Raw genomic sequence first — 24,417 nt, 5'->3', positions numbered from 1 at the left:
TAATGGAAAATGCGGCTGGCAATAGCAGGAGTTTACGTGGCCAGATAACAGATGGCGTTAGCGGAAGACAATTGGCGTACATACAATATCACGAACATGTCAACGAACAGATTGAAATGTCGAGATTGCCTCGAACACAGCAAGGGATAAAACAAAAAGTAGAGGACGACTTTGTAGATGATAGTGGGTACGTGAACGAATCCACTGACATGTTTGATTCTCCACAGATAAAGAAAGAATCGAAAGAAAATTTTGAGGTAGGATCGGAACGCACCGATTCCGTAGAACAAGGCAGTGTGAAAATTTTAAGCATGAACGACTTATTTGAACGATTGACCAAACAAATTGCAGGACAGAATGATCAGCTTAAAACACATGTTGATGAGCTCAAAACACAGAATGATCAGCTTAAAACACACGTTGACGAGCAGCTCAAAACACAAAGTAATCAGCTCAAAACACAGAATGATCAGCTTAAGGGGCTCCGGAACGCCCTATACTTGCTATGTTAAAATAACGCTTATAAATTACATCTTTCCTCTCAAAGTATTTGAGGTAGGAAGTTGAACTTTTTTCAGATTATTTATTGGAATATGGGCTACAACTTAACACAGGGATTTTACAAAATTTTAGTTCAGTTATTAAAGATGATTTTTTTTCAATTGTAATGAAAATTCACAACATTTTTTTGCAATTTTTTATTTATATATTCAAAAATATACAGTTTTTTGGAAAAAGGTTGTGTTAAATTATGCAGAAGGTGCTGCGTAACATTTACTGAAAGTTTGAAACAAATATGTTTGGAAGATCCTTAGAAAACATGTAATTAGTATGAGAAAATAAAAGTTTTGGGAATCGAGCGACAAAGATTGGATTAACTTTTTAGTGCATTCCAGGTCCATAGGATGGATTATCTTCATCCTCTGCAAACTCCTCCTCCAGCTTCCTCTTGTTCCTCCTCCTGTTTACTCTTGCTTGTATTTCTAGACTCTTTACAGCCCTGTCTGCAGCCCGAAGGCGTTCCTTGTCTAAAGCAAGCATCGCTCGTACCATGTTAGAACTTATCTTCATTCCCATATTTCTAAATACCTTGCACCTTGCAATGTTGCCATCATTGAATGTCGCAACAGCATCATACACACCAAAGTGAAGTGTTTCTATTCCAACAAATACAGTATTGGGGATTCTCGACCATATAACACTATTTACACTTTCATTGGGGTTTTGAGTTTTTCCGTGAATACACTTTTTCAACAGTTCAGGTGCTGCTAAGTCTCTGAAAATAGGTTTTATCACCTCCATTATTGCATGAGGCAGACTATGCTTACGAGTGTACACTTCACCAGTTAGCAATCCTTTGTTATATTTACACCAACTGTCTTCTTCTTTGGGACACAAGCTATGTTGGGGATTTTCATCGGTTGAAGAAGTATGAAAAAAAAGAGCCCAAACAACCTTCTTCATTTCGTCGACACTTTGTGTATTTTGCCTAATAGCCATTCCATAATAGTTCTGTATTTTGTCAATTACACTGTCAGTTAACCTTCCCTTCCCATCCAACCCTTTACCATCACTGAGTTTTTGTTTTTTGTACGAAGCTTTCAGTCGCTGAAGTCTTGTTCCCATTCGCTTCTGTGCGTGTCCAATACACTCAAATTTCTGCACTACAACATCATCACCATAGGGCTTCAGTCCTTGAACATGTTTGAAACTTTTAGAATCACCGTCACCAAGGTAATTAACATATCGCACTTTATCACACGCCTCAGAACGCTGGAATATACTGGCAACACCAGCCACTTCCATTCCTCCACTACTGCGACTATAGTTAGCTTTGCAATTATTTTCATGTGTACCTTTATATTTTTGTGGACATCTACAATACTTTGATATTACTGCTACATCTAAAACTTTCCCTGTATACATACTGGTGGCAGATACTACACCATGAAGAGATGTGTGTCCCTGTTTATGCCAGGTACCATCGAACGCCGCAGTCAAATCTCTGTTACCATTATTTTCCATTACTGCCTCTTCCACAGCGTTCTTCATAGATTCTGTACAGACATCTTCTACTTTAGACCCTATTAATTTATTATAGGTCGTAAACTTGGTTGGGGGATTTGGAAGATTCATGATGCCACAGAAAATTGCACCTGCAGTAGCACCCTTACCAACTGAACGCAAGGAATAAACAAATCTAATGTTGTGTTCGTAGATTTTGCTACCATTTTCTTCAGTTGCAGTTACTGCAACACTGTTCCAAAAGGTGGTCATGTATGAACACTTATCACATTTCAGTTGTATTTCACTAGCAAGTCCTACGTACTTTATTATGGAGAGTTCCAGACTAACTTCACTACAATGAATACATCTTACACAGTTTGAAAAAATTCCTTTGAGAACCGACATATCAAATATTTCATTCACATCCGATTCGCCCATAAAACATTCATAGTTTTCACTCATTGAACCAAGCTTCTTCTGTGAAGTATTTTCTTTCCCACTTTGACTGCTATGGGCAGGTGTACTTGAGAGGTTAGGTTCACTCACTTGGTTATCGTCTTTATTGTTTACAGTAATAACACATACCTTTGGCTTTCCAACATTTCTCCTTTTCTTAAAAGCCTTCAGAGGATTTCTAATAACTTTACTTTTACTCATTATTATACTTCAACAAAACAGACACTCAAGAAACAGAATTAATTACGAATATTTTCGAGATAACGACAGAGTAAATAAACATGAAACAATCGACAATCACACCAGCGATATATATTGAACCATCACAGGTTAGCCACAACACATACTTTATCTCACATCACTAAAATGTACCTGATGAACACGGACGTTAATAATAACACCATTTGACAGCAGTTTAACAGCGCCACAGTGGGTCACGCCTATGTAGAACACATTTCAAAAAAAATTTAAAAATAGTTGTAGTCTTCGGAATTGAATAAATTATATATCTATTAAAAGGTAATAGTCTGCAGATTCAGAAAACGCAAAAAAGTAAAAATTGAACTTTTCATGATTTTGAGCCTTTCCAGAGCCCCTTAAAGCACAGGTCGAAGAACAAGGAATTAAAATTAGTAATCAAATAGAACAGGTAGAACAAAAAGAGGGTAATTTAAGTTCTGTAGTAAATACTATGAAGTTTGAAATTGACACAATTAATAAAAATATGGATGCTATGCAGGGGAAAATTGACAACATTAACAGTAGGTTTGATGTTGAAATTCTCAACATCCAAGAGAAAGTAGAGCCTCTGGTTGAAACAAAAGTCGACGAAAAAGTTTTCGGTCTTAAAACTGAAATCGTATACGAATGTCAACACGGAATCTCACAGTTGAAACAGGTAGTTTCAGACACTGAAAGAGATTTAGGCGAAAAAGTTACCGGATGTTTCCAAAAGTGTGAACAAAATACATCGAAAATTCAAGGCAAAATTTTCGATCTCGAGAGGAAAATCAAAGATAGGCCTGGTGTTGTCTGTAATGGCACACCACTTACGAAGCTGTTGGAAGGTGAGGAACGCTTCGATCCCGCCAAGAAACATAACGGATGGCATCCGTTAGATTTCATCAAATATTGCCAGAGGATGTTTCCTGAACACTTGTCTGGTCAGGAAAAGATAAACTTAGTAAACAAATGGTTCAAATGGCTCTGAGCACTATGGGACTTAACATCGATGGTCATCAGTCCCCTAGAACTTAGAACTACTTAAACCTAACTAACCTAAGGACAGCACACAACACCCAGCCATCACGAGGCAGAGAAAATCCCTGACCCCGCCGGGAATCGAACCCGGGAACCCGGGCGTGGGAAGCGAGAACGCTACCGCACGACCACGAGATGCGGGTTAAACGTAGTAATTAGCGCCTTAGCAGGTGACGCTAAGCGCTGGGGAATTAATTTGAATACCGAACAAATGACGTTCGAAGAATTTAAACAAAAGTTTACGGAAGAATATTGGTCCGAACAAAAACAGGATCATTTGTGGCGCGAGTTTATCATGGCCAAACTTCATGATAACAGGGGCAGAAATTCTTTGAAAGATTTCTGCGAATATTGGTACCGAAAATTGACACATTTAAGAGGGAGAAGATCCGATTCAGAAATCATATGGGAGATATATAAAAAGCTTCCAGAAGATTCGAAGAGATACATGGGAAGCAATCATCGCAGCTTTCAAGCGTTTCTCGAGAGGGTCGAAGACGAAGACCACTGGTGCGAAAGTCGTGCCAATTATCAGAATTTTGGTAACAGAAATAATCGTAATAATGACGAGAGAAATGACGGCGATGGGTTTCGCGTCAATATGATACAGAGAGGTAGAGGCAGAGGAAGAGGAAGTTATATAGGTCGCGGTAGAGGGTACACCGCGCAAAATAATAACGACGCGCGAAACTGATTTCCGCGAACGTTGCGGGCCAAACGGAAGCGGACAGTATATACCGGCCCCGATTTAAGAAATGTTACCGGACCGACAGTAAAGTTATGAGACAGGTTAGAGACAGGCGTGGAACGACGCAACGTGTCGTTGCGGAACAAGCGTCAGGTGCGCGCACAGATGACTCATCTACGCCGGACAGAGCGATACATGTTAACAGGCGAGTAGAGCATCAGAGGTCAACGGCCCTGCCTAGCAGAACAGCTGTTCAGAGAGAAGCCGCTAGCAATGCGGCAGCATTAGGTACGAACATTGCCGTAAGAACTGGGGAATACATCACGAGTGGTAATTCCGTGGCGAAGGAAAGAGTAGATGGAACAGTGGATACACAGACAGGTGCGGTTAGCAGTGTTAGCAATGAAATAAATGGCGAGAATGAATTAGCGGAAGTAAATAATTGGCGTGTGCAGGTCGACAATCTGTACAAAGGCCTAAAGCAATGTGAATGGGAGGATTTTAAGAAACAGTATGACGGAAGGAGGTTAATTAGTGATAAAGGAAATAGTAGGGACGTCGATGAGGTGACGTGACCCAAATTTGAAGAGGAGAGAGTAAATAGCGCCGCGCAAAGTACGCGTGCTGCCGATAGAACGAAGGTTATAGATAGGAAGGAATTGGAGGATGAAATCCTAAGCATTGACGAGGAAGTAACTTCTGTTAACAATCCGCCAATAGTACAAGCTGCTACCGAAAGGCACCGTGAGGAAGGGGCAGGTGATTACCTAAAAGTAATTGAAGTCCACGAGGATTACACTAAATATGAAGTAACAGTGGATGTGAGTAAAGCTGATAATGAGGCCGTTTTGTCAAAAGAGGATATTGAATTAAAATTAAAGCCTGACGAAAATGCAGAGGGAGAGCTTAGTGCCTGTCCTAGAAAAGCTTTTATGTTAGAACCTGAAAGCGATCCAGAATGGTCAGATTCTGACGATAGTTCAGATGAATATTTCGGTACTAGTGTAAATAATAGGAATACAGCTAATTGCGATATTGTACCTACTGATGACGAAGTTTCAAAACAAAATCCAGATGTTGAGACTGAACAAAGAAAGAAGGAGCCACCGGATGACTCAGTGTTTATTTTGCAACGAGTTCAAGTAAGCAAAGACTTTGAACTCCAGAAACCGAAAAAGCCACCAGATATAAATGGTTCACAGGTCAGGAACGTATCGTGGGACGTCACAGTCGACCAAGGTGCGTTGTGGAAAAAAGCAGGAAGGGGCATGATTTGGAGTCTGGGGTGGATTTATATCGGATTTTGAGAATGTCATGAACACCTTACATCATGAATCTACTGGGTTCCCACCGGAAGAAATTTTGTTAGGCAGCAGAAGTAAAAGTTTAATTGAGGAAAAACTAGAGTTTCCACCTTGTACAAGCTTGGGGTTGAGCCAAAAGAAAGAATTAGTCAGAAAAAGGGCGAAGCAAAAAGCTGAATCTAGATCTAAAAGACAAGATAAAAATCTGAAAGTTTCAAAATTTAAAATTGGGGATTATGTTCTTTTAAAAACCCACGAAAAATCTAGTGAACTGAACCATGAAATTTCCAAATTTAAATATATTTATAATGGACTGTATATAATACAGAACATTCCACACGATAATGCTTACTACCTGATCTACCCAAAATCCAAAAGACCTTTAGGTGTAAGAAATGTTGTGGACCTGAAACTGTATGTTCCTAGGAGTGAGTGACCTAAGTGCAATCAGAAAGCAATTTGCAGTAAATGTGCTGTATCTTATGCTGAAACTATTTTATTCCAAATGTAACAAATCTTTGTAATTGTATATCAGTGTGCTAATGTAGTTATGTGAGTTTCAGATTACCAAATGTCCTGTAAATGTAAAGATGTTTGGAGAAAAGGGCTGAAAAGAAAAAGCAAATGCTGTAAGCCAGATAAAAGATGGGACTGCCAAAAACCAAAGTGGGCAGTATATGAGTCATAATATAAGGGACTGCCATACACCAAAGGGGGCAGATAAATAGTCAAAGGAGAATTGTAAGTGTGGTACAGGAGATGTGATAAAGGGATGCGAAATGGACTGCCCAAATCTGAATAATAGCAAATATATGTAGTAAATTTTCTGAATATTATTGTGTGTTTTTTAGTAAGTAAGGAAATGGACTGCCATTCAATGTAAGCAGCAACAAATGGTCTTATAGTGTGTATAGATATTTGTATTTGCTTTTGTAGTTAAGTGTTAGTGTTCCAGATTTTGAAATTATTTCTTTGAGAAATTTAATAATAATGAGTAATTTCCTATTTAAATAATGTTGTGATAGGACGTTGGACTGTGCCAAAGGCACTTAAGCAAACGATAGGTAAATGTTCTTGATATATTAAAAAATTATAGACCTATATAATGTGAGTGAAAGGAAGTTTGGGGTATAAATTTTTTTGATGGGACAATCACACAAATATTCAGAACCACTGTATAAATATAAAATTTAGTGTTACCATCAAATTTTCACTTAGTGAAATTTACTGGAAACAGGGGCATGTGTAACAACAACAACGCTGTGCTATTGTACATAAAAAAAATTTCTTCTGATTTTCGATAAATTAGTGTAGTCGGTATTCTGATTTCATTTCTTTTCTTTTCATATCATTGTGTTAAGAAAACTGTAAACAAATTTCGATGTGAATATTATATTTATGTCACATTTCAAGCAATATTATAACAGAATTGAAATGTAAGAAAGGTTGAAACTATTGTAAGATGTTAAAGTAGTAATTGTGCGTCTGGGCCATATGTAGGCAATGTATTAGGATATGTAGAATGCAAAACCTCGGGTGAATACCCTGTCTGTAAGGGAGCGGTAAAAGGTGGATGGCAGGCGAGTGCGGGAAAATGCACACGGGCGCTGCACGGCATAACGGGCTCAGCAGTAGTAGTCGGAGTTGGGCATTGACCTGAGCAACACGTTCTGGATCGAGGAGGCTCTCCTGGGAAACGTGATTTCGTTGAGCCTCGGATGTGCCGTTTCCGACGCCTATACAGCATGGCAATGTTCCGTAGACACTAAACGGAAAAGTATTGCGACGCTAAGAAGAAGCAAAGTGCCGATACATCAAGAGCCATTGCTGTGATTGTATGTGTGCTCTATGCCTCGCCATCTCGCCGCCTGCCCACCGCCGCATCAATGCGAACAGGTTGAAACTTTTAGTACTGTATTCGTGTGGACCAGTGTTATTTTTGTTCCATACTGTTCAATAACAACAGGCCGGCCGAAGTGGCCATGCGGTTAAAGGCGCTGCAGTCTGGAACCGCAAGACCGCTACGGTCGCAGGTTCGAATCCTGCCTCGGGTATGGATGTTTGTGATGTCCTTAGGTTAGTTAGGTTTAACTAGTTCTAAGTTCTAGGGGACTAATGACCTCAGCAGTTGAGTCCCATAGTGCTCAGAGCCATTTGAACCATTTCAATAACAACATAACTTTTACCAGAACTGTCCTATCATTTAATTATCCTCACAACTAACCTAGACAGGGTCCTTTCCACATGTTGTGCAATTAAGAATTAAAATTTATGTTAATAATGATTACCTGCAGACCTAGCTATGTTAGAAAGATGTTTAAAGAACTTTGTTGTTAATGAAATAATAGACGAATAATATAGGTCTGACAAAGTTGGAAGATAATTTTTAAATTGGTTTAGTAATGAAGTTTAATTCATTTGAGACAAAAATAATGGTAGTTAAATGAGAAGGAAATAAGATAGAAAGAGTAGTAATTCATAAATTGGAAATCTTGAGTGCTTAATGATTTCAATAATCAAAATTTTCAGTACAGTGATCATAACAGTTTCAGGGTCCCCCCCCCCCCATCTTTCTTATTCATTTGAATTCAGAAGTATACTGAACTGATTTGACCAGTAGAGTTAAAATCAATATAAAACCAAAATTTATCAGTGTTTTACCTTTTTCAAAATTGACATTGTATGTGTGTTTCGAAAGTGCTATTTCTAGGGTAACCTATGCCCGATTTTAATCAGATCAATAGACAGTACGAAGTTTGTAGTAAACATTATAGTGTAATGTTGTGTATTTATGGCTTGTCCATATTAGTACAGAAAGTGAAATTATTAGTTCAGTAGATTTTCTGGTTCTAAAATTTACCATATTATGCAGTGTTATTACGTGTTGTTTTGCATGCATGTACACCAACTTGTACAGGAAAGAAACTCAGTTAATGCCTAATTAGGCTGGCGACCGTTTTATTAACAAATTGGTAGCATCTTCTGTGTTGTTTCTTGTCCGTCCTAACGTGTAGTTGCACTTCGGATTTGCTTGACGTAGCCTTGTTATTACTGAGTGGGTGTAAGTCTGATTTTGCCTCCATTCAGGTACACGCGGTCAAAATCTATACAAAAATCCTTTCTCTTAAGGTGAAGCCCGTCAACTTACCATAGTACAGGCTTTAAGGAGTATCGTGCGCCAATAGCGCAGTGTTACAAACTAACATCAGACTTTAACCCCCGGGCAAAGTACAACTTTGTCTGAACACACAGTGCACTGAACACTATTAACAATGGGCCTCTACAGCATGTGTCATTGTTAACACCGTGGCATCGGTAACTACGAACGAAATGCATCGGCACTGGACGTTGGCACAGTGGCAGAGCGTTGCATCTTCTGATGAATCCCGAAGCCATCTTCATCGTGCCGATTGGAGGGCACGAATCCGTCGTTTTCCAGGGAACAGCTCTGTGACATTTACAGTTTGGGCCGGAGACTAGCTGTTGGCGATTCCATTATGCTCTGGGGAACGTTCACGTGGGCATCCATGGGTCCAGTTGATTAAGTGCAAGGCACTGTGACGGCCAAGGAACGTCGCACACTTGTTGCAGACAACAGACATCCCTTTATGACGATCTCGTTTCTAGACGGTAGTGGCATTTTCCAGCAAGATAATGTGCCATTACGCAAGGCCAGGGGGCATAATTGAGTGGTTCAAGTATCATTGCGGCGAGTTCCAATTGATGTGCTGGCCTCTGAACTCGCCAGGTCTTAACCCGATCGAACACATCTGGGATGTAGTTGAACGTGACGTCAGAGCTCATGCCCCATCCCCGAAATACACGGGAATTAGACTACTTGTATATGCAGATAGGCCACTGTTATCCATGCCAAAGGTAGACGTAATGGCTATTAGGTAAGTGGTCGTAATTTTCTGGCTGATCAGTGTATTGGTTCGTTGAAAAATATTCATAATAGTTGTCTAAAGAATGTAATGGCTATCTGAAAGAATACCGAAGAGTATCAAATATCGGCTATTAGTACTTCACATTAAAGATAATGAATAAGTTCTTTAACGCCACTACGGCGAATGAGGATGAATCTATGATGAAAGATACACAACACCCAGTCATCTCGAGGCAGAGAAATTTCCTGATCCCGCCGGGAATAGAACACGGAACCCTGTGCGCGGGAAGCGAGAACGCAACCGCAATACCACGAGCCGCGGACAAATTGAAAATAATTAAATCACTCACTGAGTTCTACATGTTAAGAAAGATTGTTTCTGTAATCGCATGTGCCAGAGTACATAGCAAATTCTATTTTGATCAGTGACTATTACATTCAAAGTGAGTATTCAGGTTTCCATTGTTTACAGAATTATTAAATATGGATTACCAATAAATTACTGGTTTAATTTTACCTGTTAGATTCTCAACTAGATTTCTTTCATTTCTAGAATGAGTGTAAATTTTAAAGTTGACGAACAAGATGAAGAATTGTAGCTCTGTGTGGAATTATTGCTAAAAGACCTTGGTTTCCCAGTACACTATACGACAGACTCCTGCCGGAGAACATTAATATACAGGGTGAGTCACCAACTGTTGCCACCAAGAATAGCTCCGAAAGTATGATAGGGGCTGAAAAGTTTGTGAGACAAAAGTTGAATGGGACAACGGGGGCCATAATATGACGTTGGTTTTTTGTTGCTAGGTGGTGTCTCTTCAGAGATATGAAGGTCAACTTTGTTTGTTTTTTTAAATGGGATGCTATAGTTTGGTACTTATTTTCTGATAGCGGCTATCGAGACGAATCCAGTGATGTGTAACAGTAGGGTCTTTGAAGGTCAGCGAAGGTCGCAAAGGTGACAGAACGTCCATTTACAGAAGGTGTTCGAAGTGATGACCATTGGTATGAATGCAGTGCTGCAATCTTCTTATCATGGATTGAGTGGTATTCCTTATCAAGTCGGCACTTATCGAAGCACGTTCTCTGACAATTCCCTCTCGCATATCTTCAGGTGTAGTTGGAACATCTTTATAAACAATGCCTTTTACGAACCCCACCAGAAAAAATCCAGAGGCGTCAAGTATGGCGAACGAGCTGGCCACGACATATCTCCTCCGCGTCCAATCCAACGATTTGGGGATTGTCTCTGCAACTAATTTTTAGCCATCGGCGAAAAATGTGCCGGACGCTCATTATGTTGACAGCACATTCTGTTCCTTGCTCCTAAAGGTATTTCTTCCAATAACAGACCTAATGATTCTTTCAGAAATGTGGTGTACTTATTACCGTTAAGTTTTCCTTCGATGAAATATGGGCTTATAATTCTGTCCTCCAGAATCCCGCACCACACATTCACCGACCACGGTTTTGGTGTGCAACTTGCCGCAGCCAACATGGATTTCAGTTGCCCAGTAATTCACGTTATGCAAATTAACATTTTCATGGTTCGTTAATATAGCCTCGTCAATAAATCAAATCAAATTAATAAATGTCTCATCCCTCTGAATCTGAAGTTGAGCCCATCGGCAGAATTCAGTGCGACGCCTACAATCCTTACCAGTTAACTCTTGGTGGAGACTGGTATGGTAAGGATGATATTATGGCGATGCAGAACACGAACAACACTAGCCTGGCTCATGAGAGATTGTCCTGCGGTTTGATGCGATCTACATAAGGATCTCGAACCACAGTGGCAAGAGTACCAATTTCCGTTTCCTCATTAGTGACTTTCCTTTGCCGGACATGTTTCCGATGCGTTAAAGATCCAGTTGTTCTCAATTTATCATACACATATTTAAATGTACGACGTGTAGTGTGGGTACGTTTAGGACATCTTTCAGCGTATAAGTCTCTAGCTCTCACTGAATTTCGTTGGCAGTTTGTGTAAATTAGAACCATATCAACTTGTTCTTCGAAGGAATACATCATTCACATTTGCTAGTCTTACCGTTTCCATTAGTGTTGTTGTATTGCTAAACCGTCGAGTGCATGTCAAAGGCACGTTACATGGATACGCTGTATTCGTAGAATGTTTACTATTTGCACGATATAGGAGAGAGAATTGTCAGAGCATGTGCTTCGATCAGTTCCGCAGTGATAAGGAGTATTACTCAATCCATGATAAGAATATTGCAGCACTGCATTGATACCAATGGTCATCATTTCGAACACCTTCTGTAAATTGACGGTCATGCCATCTTTTTGACCTTCGCTGACCTTCAAAGACCTTACACATCATTGGATTTGTCTCGATAGACTCTATCAGAAGATAAGTACCAACCTATAGTATCCCATTTTTCTAAAAAAAAAGTTGACCTTCATATCTCTGAAGCGACCACACCTAGCAACAAAAAACGAACGTCATATTTTGGCCCCCGTTGTCTCATGCAACTTCTGTCCCACAAACTTTTCAGATAATATCATACTTTCGGAGTTATTCTTGGTGGCAATAGTTAGATACTCACTCTGTAGAATATATCCACCATTCGCCTTGATGCTGGCTTCATCTCTGCTTGGGACACATTCGATGAGGCGTCTGAATCTCTGTGGACGAATAACAGCCCATGTTTGCTCAAGAGCCGAAACTAGAGGAGGTAGTGATATTGGACGCTGGGGTCTCGAGTAGAGTCGATGCTCTAACTTACCAAAAAATCTGTTACATTGGTTTCCAGTCGGGACTCTGGACATGTCTAGTGGCTAGCGCTGCTGCCTCTGGATCACGGGGACCCGGGATCGATTCTCGGCCGTGTCGGGGATTATCTCCACTCGGGGACAGGGTGTTTGTGTTGTCTGCATCATTTCGTCATCATTCGTGGAAGTGGCGAGTCTGGAACGCGTAAATATTGGGATATTGTACATGCGCTGATAATCAAACAGTTGAGCACCCCACAAACCAAGTCATTATCATTGAGCCATGGCGAACTGGTGCCACTGTTATTTTGTTCGTGTATCGCTGAGTTCGATTGTGGTTGTGCTAAGTCATCTTTGCTTTTCGAGTGTCATATCTTCAGGGTTGGCGGGTGAAGCGAGTTGGTTGTTAGTCTTCGACGGATAACCGTCGAGATCTCGTGACATTCGCGGGGAGACGAGTGACTACTGCTGCTCAACGTGCGTGATGACCGTTACACGTTGCGGTGTGAAATTGGTTGGGCGTTTTGCCGACATGTTCAGCTTGGAGATACAAGTTCTGTGACTTCGCTGGGAACAAAATTTGAAGGGAAGCGGTGAAGCTGTGGAACCCGCTCCCTCGTATTGTGTACCTGATATGGAGTAAGTCGTCGTAATTGTGTTTGTTCACTGATGCACTCAGAGATTTTAAACTTCACTATTATGGTGAGACTTTCATAGTCGAACCTTAAGACGGTGTGGAAGAGTTCAGGTGACCTAGTTAAATGGTGGTCGTTATTTTAAAATTTTTTCAGTGGTTTGTGTCTCTTGCAATCAAATGATTTTATGTTGCCGTTTTAAAAGCCTGCACTCTATTAATACAGTTGTCCATGTGTAAGTGAGTCATAGGTTCTGCCGAGCATTTCTATGTTTCAGAGTTATTGGAATGTCTTTGTGATTCGGGCAGAAACTTTTGATTGTGCCAGCGCCTTGTTGGGGAGTTAAATGTCATCCGAGTTCTAGGCATGGCAGTGTTTAAGAACTTGGTCACAACCAGAGTTGTTCACATATCGCCTTCCAAAGTTTAGTATTTACCTTCCTTTCGTCAAGGCGGGTTAAGCAGCTAGATATATATATATATATATATATATATATATATTGTATGTAACCTGTTTGTATATGAACATGTTTTCTTAAATATTAGGGACTGGCAACTGGCTAAACCTTGAACTGCATAGCATCTGCTGAGTTTCTTGTGCAGATTTTTCTAGTAATTTTTTTAACACGTCTGAGTACTTAAACATTTATTTTTTAAAGATCAGTGTTTCTGTTGAAGTTTTTTTTATTTAAGTGGTTCTATCATGTTATGTAATGGCATCTTAGCTTGGCACAAGTGTTCAAGTGTTGCTAAGTCACCCTTTACCTGTAATTGTTTTCATTATATCTAAAGTTAAAGGGTTACTATTTTTCATTATATCTATTTTGAGGGAAGTAATATATTGGTGTTTGAAGTTATCAAGTTTGTCAGTAACCCTGTTTCCTTAATTTGGAATTGTTTGTTAGAGTGCTCAGTATGCTGAGTTTCTAACTCTATTTGATTTGCAAAGTTTTATCTAGTGGCTTGTCCACAATTTGTAGTTGTCAATTTTTTTAAAAGTCGTATTGCCAGTAAACTGTCTTAAATATGAATTGTGACAACCAACCATGATTCCATCCCTATTCCTCTTTTATGGTAAGATATGGTGTGTAAATGAGTTACGATTAACGAATCATGTATCAATCATCATCATCATCTGGGCATGTGAGTCCATTTCAGTAACGTTATTGTCCAGAAAACATTGCCTCACAGATACTGCTTTCTGACAGTTTGGCTTGTCACCAAAGCACAATGCCAAATAGTTATCATGCCTGAACTGTTAGTCTACGCAGTACATAACGCCTTAAAATGTATTCATATCCTTCTGCATTCAGCGATTGCAATAAGGGGACGACATCTTAACCTCGACAAACATCCTCATCCTGCAACAAGATCTCCTCTTTACTACACACGATGGCAGGCATTTGTGAACCTCAAACATCTCAGGATTGACACAGGGTATAACGTGATTCATACTCCAGGTCACTAGTTCCCAGTCATGTTCTGTCCAGTGGCGACCCTCTTTGCTCCACAGTGACAGTGTTAGTTTTGACTTCAGGAATGTCTGGCTCCATCATTGTACCCCGTTTTTGAACTCCCCACACATGGTCATTGTGCTACCTGGACTGTTTTGTGGCACTTTGGAACTCACAAATGGTTATCTCTGCTGATTTCATGCGATTGTTTTACAACCAGTCTTCACAATGCTCGATGGACGTCCATCTGTACGTGAGGTCCCCGGGAGTTTGTTTAGCTTGGGTTGTTTCTTCGTGTTTCCACTTCACATCACCCACAGTAGACTCAGGCAGCCTTGGAAGGATTGAAATGTTCCCGAAAATTTTGCTACTTCGGTAACATCCAGTGACTAGTCCACATTCGAAATCACTGAAATCGCCTGACCGACCCATTCTCCTGCCACTGCTTCTCTACTGAGAAGTCCTTTTGTAATGACGTGTCAGACTCTTGTAACATCTTATGGCCTGGAATGAGATTTTCACTCTGCAGTGGAGTGTGCGCTGATATGAAACTTCCTGGCAGATTAAAACTGTGTGCCCGACTGAGACTCGAACTTGCAGGAGAGCTTCTGTAAAGTTTGGAAGGTAGGAGACGAGATACTGGCAGAAGTAAAGCTGTGAGTGCCGAGCGTGAGTCGTGCTTCGGTAGCTCAGATGGTAGAGCACTTGCCCGTGAAAGTCAAAGGTCCCAAGTTCGAGTCTCGGTCGGGCACACAGTTTTAATCTGCCAGGAAGTTTCATCTTATGGCCTCTTTCGAATTAAATAGTGGGGTCCATATACTTTTGATCAGATAGGGTATTATGTTAACAGTTGCAGATAATGAATGTTAGAGATTTTGTATTGTGTAATTTGTCATTGGATTGGTACGTTTCACATCTGAAGATAGGAATGTCGCTTTCAAAACATATTGTGAGTCATCAATACATTGTGAGCAATATTTTTCCTTTGACTTTTTATCCAAATAAAATTTATTAGTGTCATGATTCTAATCATTTTATTTTGCTGCTAGATAAAAATGAATTACTTCTTATAGCTTTTGTTTGCTTCCCAATATTTGAAATTAATTTCTGTGTTTAATCCTACACCGTCGTATTATAGCTTCTTTAGCATGATAAGTAATCCTGTATTTCTGGCCAATTGTTCAGGTAATTTATTCGCACTGGTAGAACAGAAGTGTAGTTTTTTCTGTTATTATGGTTTGGTGAAATTTCTGTTTTTGTTCTTTTGTTCTTTCAGTCATGCTATTTACTTTTATATTTCTTCTCCGCTTAATGTATAAACAGTCAAGTTTTCTGTTCAGTGGATTTTTTTTTAATTTTTGATTTTTTTGCAGGACAAATTCTCCATAAATCGTTTGTCAACGGTACCGGAATAATTAATGTGGGAGGCTCTATTCACCAAACATGTACGTTGTTTATCATATATGTTACTCCAGAAATTCTCTAAAAATCTGAAGATCTGTTATTTTTTACATTGAAATTGTGGCTTCATGAAATATGTGTACAGAGCATTGGCTTTTTGTTCTAGTGAAAACTACAAGTGTATAGTGAAAACTGCAAGTGTATAGACGTTAAATCACTTTCTTTGTTGTTCAATATTGTATAAGTCTACAAGCATGTTTCATTTGACTATCTGGCTTCTGTAGCTCATAGGAAGTATATGTGTTTACAGTGTCTTGCTTCTACAGTCACCTTTGTGCAGTGCAAGCGTTTTACATCCTTATTTTTGGGTTTTTATGGCATTGTATAGGATACTGATCAACTCATTTTTCGCTGGTGATATAGGAAGTGAGGCACATATACGTTATGCATGTTTTAGCTACTGCAGAATGATTATGATCACGGATTCGTTTTGCCACTGTGAGAGTGTCACTGAAAAGCTCAACAAACTGTGGGGACAGGCGTTACGTGAACAATGATGTGCATGTTGAGGGGTTAGCAAAATTCGGAGAGCTCATTTCCCATTCGCGTCAGAAATATATTACACTCTCCAGCATATATCTTATGTGCGGATCGCGACTCTAAGGTTAAAGAAATCCATAAAAAGAGTACCAGCAATTTTTCTTCCGTTGTGCCATTCATGAATGGAATAAAAAGGGAAAAAATGAATTTGATATGCTAAGCACATACCGTACGGGCTTGCAGAGTACAAGTCTAGATATATATTCACTCCTCCTTGTGACGTACATTCAATGTCATTTCACGTATGTTGTCTCCTGGCCTAAAAGTAAGTTGGATGCTGGAACCATATTTTACTAGACAGAGTGTGTAGAAGGTAAAAGAAGAGATGCACACACCTCATCTGCTTCAAATTAGCTGGACTTTTTTTGGTAACCACATGCACTAATGGAGTATGGAAGAAAGTGTAAATTTATGATTTATTAAAACATATAGAGATCACTGAAGAAGCTCTATAAGCTTTCGTGACGATAAACTTTGATTTTCATGATATATTAGGACACTACGACTTTGTGAGAAACAAAGATGTTTTTTATGTTTTAGAATCCAGTATTAATGCATAAATATTTACAGTAGGTTTCCTTCCGCATTCAATTCAGTTTGAACTCTTACTCTGTCTCTAGTAGTCAATCAGAATAGTTGACCGATCACAAGAGACTGAGGTGGCAAAAGTCATGGAATACCTCCTAATACCATGTCGGACCTCCTTTCTCCCAGTGTCGTGCAGCAACTCGACGTAGCATGGATTTCAAACGTCGGTGGAAGTGCCCTGCAGAAATATTGAGTCCATAACTGCGGAAGTGCTGCGGGTGCAAAATTTGCGCACGAACTGACCTCTCGAATATGTCTCATAAATGTTCACTGGGGTTCATATCGGATGATCTGGGTGATCCAGTCATTTGCTAGAACTGTCCATAATTTTCTTCAAAGCAATGACATGGCGCTTTGCCATCCATAAATAATCGTTCGTTCTTTGGAAACACGAAGTCCATGAATAGCTGCAAATGATCTCCAAATAGCTAAACGTAGGCATTCTCAGCTGTGATCGGTTCTGTTGATCAGAGAACCCTGTCAATTCCACGTAAACACAACCTACACTATTAACAGCATTATGGAGCCACCACCAACTTGCACAGTGCCTTGTTGACAACTTGGGTTCATAGTTTCGTGGGGTCTGCACCACACTCAAAGCCTACCATCATCTCTTACCAACTGAAACTGGGTCTCATCCGACCAGGCCACAGTTTTCCAGTCATCTCAGGTCCAGTCGATATGGTCACGAACCCACAAGAAGCGATACAGGCGATGTTGTGCTGTTAGCAAAGGCACTCGAGTCGGTTGACTCCTGTCATAGCGCATCAACGCCAAGTTTAGTCGCACTGTCCTTTTTTTTTTTTTTTTGGGTTTATCAGTCTTCTGACTGGTTTGATGCGGCCCGCCACGAATTCCCCTCCTGTGCCAAACTCTTCATCATCTCAAAATAACACTTCCAATCTACGTCCTTAATTATTTGCTGTATGTATTTTAATCTCTCTCATCCTCTACAGTTTTTGCCCTCTACAGTTCCCTCTAGTACCATGGAAATCATTCCATCATGTCTTAACAGGTGTCCTATCATCCTGTCCCTTCTTCTCATCAGTGTTTTCCACATACTCCTATCCTCTCCGATTCTGTACAGAACCTCCTCATTCCTTACTTTATCAGTCCACCCAATTTTCAATATTTGTCTGTAGCACCACGTCTCAAACGTTTCGGTTCTCTCCTGTTCCCGTTTTCCCACAGTCCATGTTTCACTACCATACAATGTTGCACTCCAGATGTACATACTCAGAAATTTATTCCTCAAATTAAGGCCTATGTTTGATGCTAGTAGACTGCTCTTGGCCAGGAATGCCCTTTTTGCCATTGCTAGTCTGCTTTCTATGTCCTCCTTGCTCTGTCCATCATTCGTTATTTTACTGCATAAGTAGCAGTATTCCTTAACTTCATCTACTTCGTGACCATCGATTCTGATATTGTCTCGCTGTTCTCATTTCTGCTACTTCTCATTACCTTCGTCTTTCTTCGATTTACTCTCAGTCCATACTGTGTACCTATTACATCGTTCAATCCATTCAGCATATCATGTAATTCTTCTTCACCTTCACTCAGGGTAGCAATGTCATCAGCGAGTCGTATCATCGATATCCTTTCGCCTTGAATTTTAATTCCACTCTTGAACCTTCTTTTTATTTCCATCATTGCGTCTTCGATGTACAGATTGAACAGTAGGGGGGAAAGACAACATCCCTGTCTTACACCCTTTTTAAACTGAGCATTTCGTTCTTGGTCGTCCACACTTATTATTCCCTCTTGGCTCTTATACATAGTGTATATTAACTGTCTCTCCCTATAGCTTACCCATATTTTTCTCAGAGTTTGGAACATCTTGCACCATTTTACATTGTCGAATGCCTTTTCCGGGTCGACAAATCCTATGAACGTATTGTGATTTTTCTTTAGTCTTGCTTACATTATCAGAAGCAATGTCAGAATTGCCTCTCTCGTGTCTTTATCTTTTCTAAAGCCAAACTGATCCTCATATAGTACACCCTCAATTTTCTTTTCCATTCCTATCTATATTATTCTTGTCAGCAACTTAGGTGCATGAGCCGTTAAACCGATTGTGCGACAATTCTCGCAAGTGTCAGCTCTTGCAGTCTTTGGAGTTGTGTGGATGATATTTTTCTGAAAGTCAGATTAGTATGTCGCCAGACTCATACGTTCTACACACCAAAGTGAAAGCCGTTTTGTGCACAGCTCGTGGTCGTGCGGTAGCGTTCTCGCTTCCCGCGCTCGGGTTCCCGGGTTCGATTCCCGGCGGGGTCAGGGATTTTCTCTGCCTCGTGATGACTGGGTGTTGTGTGCTGTCCTTAGGTTAGTTAGGTTTAAGTAGTTCTAAGTTCTAGGGGACTGATGACCATAGCTGTTAAGTCCCATAGTGCTCAGAGCCATTTTTGAAAAGCCGTTTTGTTGCCATTTCCCCCAGTGGTTTTAGAAATTCTGATGAAATGTTATCTATCCATTCTGCCTTATTTGATCTTTAAGTCCTCGAAAGGTCTTTTAAATTGTGATTCTAGTACTTATCTCTTCTGAATCGACTCCTGTTTCCTATTCTATCACATAATGCGGATCTTCCCCCTCATAGAGGCTTTAAATGTATTCTTTCCACCTATCAGCTCTCTCCTCTGCAATTAGCAGTGGAATTCCCATTGCATTCTTAATGTTACCACCCTTGCTTTCAGTGTCACGGAAGGTTGTTTTGACTTTGCTGAGTATGTCCTTCTGGCAATCATTTCTTTTCCGATTTCTTTACATTCTCCATGCAGCCATTTCTTCTTAACTTCCTTGCACTTCCTATTATTTCATTCCCCAACGACTTGTATTCCTGCATTCCTGAGTTTTCTGGAACACTTTTGTACTTCCTCCTTTCATCAATCAAATGAAGTATTCCTTCTCTTACCCATGGTTTCTTCACTGTTACCTTCTTTGTACCTATGTTTTTAGTAGTAAGTTGGCGGATTGGGTGCACTTGCAGGTAATTTAATATGTTTTTCATTTTCTTATAAACAGTTAGGCTGCGCACACTAGTCACCTACTTACTAACATTTTTTTATAAATGGATGCAAGCTAACACACCCAGAAAAAATAAAAATTTTCAATCAAATCCTGCAGCTACACAACTAACTCCAGACCATGAAACTCATTATCATTATTTTTAGTTCTCTTCATTCCTTTATACCATAGTTTAATATCACCATCTTTAAAAAATTGAAAGTCCCAATTACTTATTATTTTATTGAACCTTTCTGGCAAAATAATTTTAAATTTACTATCGAGCTCGAGAGAAATTTTCTCCCCCTGCCCAGTTTTTAAACATTCACAATCAGTAATGCAATACCACTCATTACCTCAAGCTCACTAATCTTTTTAAACAGATTAGAACTTCTTGCATTATTGAGCTTCTTCAGTAGAGTGTCCATTTATATAGAACAAAATTTTAATAATCTTTTAAATTTTTAATCTTTATAAACATGACTAATGTGTGGGATAAGTTTGAGTTTGACATGTTTGTTGAAAGAAGTAATAATCCAAGAGAGAAACAAGTTGAGTGTAATATGTGCAAAGAATATTTTAAACGATCATTAATTATAGAACACTTGAGAAGTCAGAATTATACTGAATGTGTTAGTGTATTAAAGAGAATTTATGGAGAAGAAAAGTACTTTGATAGCTATGAGGAAACTGATATAGAAATACAGGAAAAAATGGAAAATTCGGATTCTCTCTTTTCTATGACTGTAGAGCAAATAGTGGATTCTAATTTGTCAATTAATAATTTACCTGCAAAATTACAAAATTACATTAAAGCCTATTCATTATTTTTAAAAGTTTATCACTCTATAACAAAAAAGTTAGACAATATACAATACAACAAAATGCAACTAACTAATTTATTCTATTTGTATAAGGAATGTATTATGAAGTTTTTATTTACTTTAGAAGATATAGATTAAAAAATTTAACAAGATTAAAATTTTAAGATTATTACAATTTGTTATATAATAAATAATTTTCAGTAACCATAAGGCATTGTACCATAATTTTCTAGAACAATTATCATACTGAAATGAAAATTCTTTCTTAACCTGTTTGTTAACCAGATTTTTAGTATCAACATCTCTGGTTATCTGATTGTATTCTAACTGTAGCTTTTCTTTTACTTCACTTTCTATTAGCCTTATCATTGATTCACCATTCAACTTTTGAATATTCTTGTAATTTAATGTGAATCCTTTCACCTTGATTCTGTTTTTCTGTCATTTTCTTCATAATAATAACTTTTTAGACCTGGTGAAGCCCAGTCTGTAACCCAATTGTTTCCTAATTCAGTAGTTCATTCACCTAGCATACACCCTGTTTCCACAGTATTTTTATCATTATTCATATATGCGACAGAATCTGTATCAAAATATGCAACAGATTCTCCTAGTTTGTCTAGCATATCACACAATCTAAGCCTTGCATTTGATGTAGTGAATGCAGCTATGCAAATATTTTCATAGCTGCATTATTTTCCACATAATAGTCCTTGAAATTGTGCCTCATGTGAACCATCTGCTCTGTAGTAAAATTTACATCTAAATTATCTAATCGGTCATCCAGCAGTATCTCATAAAATCGCTGTAAATCTGTTACTTATTCTGTTTGACTCATATTTTGCTTTGCAATTTCTCCCATAATGAATTAAGACATATCTTAGCAACAGCTCGTTTTCCTGGTTTTTCCTTTATCCTGTCACGATCTAAGCTAATATCCAATTTTTCTTTAATGCTTTTGATGTATTCATCATCACTTTCAAAATTATGTGCACTAGTTTCTAATTTTATCTTCAGAAAATCTTTCACATAATTTTTAAACAGCATATTGCTTTTATTTCTCTATCAGAAATGCTTCATACACATCTAAAACTTCATACCCTTTTCTACAGCTTTCTTAACTTCATCAGTCATCCACGTTCCAATAAAACTTCTTTCTTCATCACTGTGATTGCATGTACTTGCTTGTTCTTCTGCACATCTGACACACAAAGGAAACAACAGTTTTTCATTTCTATCGATTTGCGTATGTACAGTCAAAACAGGGTGATACAATCCTCTACAAGCCAATAATTTACATTTCATTAAGCCATATCAATTTGCAGAATAATATCTTGGTCTATATATTTTTCTCAGATGTTATTCAGGATAAAATTCATGAAATTACACAGTAGGATAAAGACCACATACATCAATATATTTTATTTTTATGCTAATACCCCCTGCTTTAGCTATTAATTTTATTGCATTTGTTCATCCATCATAAAAAGCATTTCTTGTATTCAACGGTTCAACAATTTCAGGCAACTGCTTTAATTTCTTAAGCCTTATATACTCTGCTGAGTTCAGCCAATCACATTCCCATATTTCCACTAAATTGTATCCAGCATTTCGTATTTCTGCACTTCCTGTTAAAGTCTTTTGATAAAGATCATCCATCGTCTCCTTATTTTTATTGTTAATCGTTTCACTTTTGAAACATTTTTTACATCCACGCCAATAACAACCATGGTATTGGAAACAGTATTAGTTTCTTTATCAAATCCATCTACTTTTACTCCAGCAACTCTTACTTCTCCACCATTAAGAGCATTTTGAATGTTGCTATTATTTTAACTATTCAACCAAGCTATCGATTGTTTACTGTAATTCTCTTTATCCAATACAGCGATTGTATTTTCAGGTAAATATTTAGATCTCTAAATAGCCATGCAAACTCCAACGATAGTTAAATAACAGAATGGATCAATGTTAGCTATCTCTAGAAACTATTTCTTAATTCCAAGCAACCTCTTCTTAATATATCTACATCAGAATTACAGTACTTGTTAATTTCTTTCTTCATATTGAACACATAATTTTCTTTAACTCTAGAGCTGTGCCATTTCAGAAATGCTTCTCTATCTTTTGGCTTCATAGTGTCAACACAGTAATATTCAGTTTCAGAAATCGCTCCTATGTAGTTTTCGCTTTCTGGCTTATTGAATAAATGTGAGAAGTACCGTTTCTTCAATTCTTTTGAATCAAATGTTTTTGGAAAACTACTAAGTGGATCTTGTACAAAATTACTGCTATCTATAGTTGTTATGCCCAACTGTTTGATCTCCAACAGCATCTGTTTAGTTCCTGTGTAAATGTTGTATGGCCTTACTGTATTTCCAACACAGTACTTCAAAATGAATTGTGAATCGTAACCATTTGCATAGTGAGCTATGAATATGTGATAACTGTTCTTTTTAAATATCATCCACCTACAGAATTCATCATTTGTCTTAAATTTATAAATTATGAACAATTACGAGATATTTGAGTTGATCATAACCAAACCACATGTATCTGTCAATATAGCTACAATTCACTTTCTTTGGAAAGCCTTTTTTACAACATTTAAACTCTTTGCCACCAACTATTTTATTACATTCGAAGCACTGCTAAATATAAAAATCTTTGAATTCTCCATTAACATACCAACCTTCTTCATTACAATTTGGGCAACCTTGCAGTATAAATTCCTCACCAAATCTTTCACACATACCACCTTTTTGCAATACATGTTGCATATAACATTTATGATATCCAATTTCCACTACTTGTTTACAATTTTGGCAAAGTTCAAAGCCACATTTATGTTCATTAGATCTTAAACAAATGTTTTTACATCCTTTACACTTGTAAGCTATATGACAAACTTCTTGGTGATTGTTCAAGTATTCTTCATTATAACAGTATATATTGCATTTCTCACATTAAATCTTATTTTCTTCACTTTTATGTTCTGTACATTTGCAGAATATGCACACGTTTCTATTTTACATCTGTGAGCATCCTTGTTGTGATAAGCTTTCTTGCATTTATCATAGAAATATGAAGATACCAAGTAAGCAGTCATACTGTTAATTACACCAAAATGATTGTGATCTTTGTACAGATAAATCTTTATATCTTTCTGAGCTCCACTGCATTGAAATTTTCTGCATAAACAACATTTATTTGGATATCCAACAATTCTTCAACTTTTTAATATCATCTAAAGTAATCCTTCTTCATTGTATTCACCCAACTAATTCTGCAATTCGTATTTGTCTCCTACTCTGATTTTCTTAATTTCATTATCAGTGAGTTCTCTTCCCAAAATAGTATTGGTTGGTATGTCAAAGCCATAATTACAGCTCTAGGACAGCAAAGATTATCATCGTTATTAATTCTTGTGATACATCTCTTAGTCTTTTTGTCTTCAGCTAGATTTATTATTTTTTTGCCATTACCATGGCCTCTAGGAATTGCTATCATCTGAGTATTAAAAGATGTTTCTGCTATATCAACAGTCTCATCAGATGTTAAGATGTTCCTCATTTTATT

The 24,417-nt window shown here is 38.3% G+C and overlaps 2 protein-coding genes across 2 annotated transcripts in view; both read left to right on the top strand.

Annotated features, from left to right (window-relative positions):
- The window catches only part of LOC126210534 (UDP-glucosyltransferase 2-like), a 706,192-nt gene that overhangs the window by 527,061 nt on the left and 154,714 nt on the right, over positions 1–24,417 (top strand). The gene's annotated exons all lie outside the window — the stretch shown is intronic.
- LOC126210536 (speckle-type POZ protein-like) overlaps positions 1–24,417 on the top strand; it is an 88,336-nt gene that overhangs the window by 45,770 nt on the left and 18,149 nt on the right. The window contains exon 2 of the mRNA XM_049939787.1: positions 15,796–15,867. Coding sequence (XP_049795744.1) covers positions 15,796–15,867 — 72 coding nt within the window. The remainder of the gene's footprint in view (positions 1–15,795; positions 15,868–24,417) is intronic.

The sequence above is a fragment of the Schistocerca nitens genome, chromosome 10 (assembly GCF_023898315.1).
Source record: "Schistocerca nitens isolate TAMUIC-IGC-003100 chromosome 10, iqSchNite1.1, whole genome shotgun sequence".
Lineage (NCBI taxonomy): Eukaryota > Metazoa > Arthropoda > Insecta > Orthoptera > Acrididae > Schistocerca > Schistocerca nitens.
This window is presented reverse-complemented; position numbering and strand designations above follow the sequence as displayed.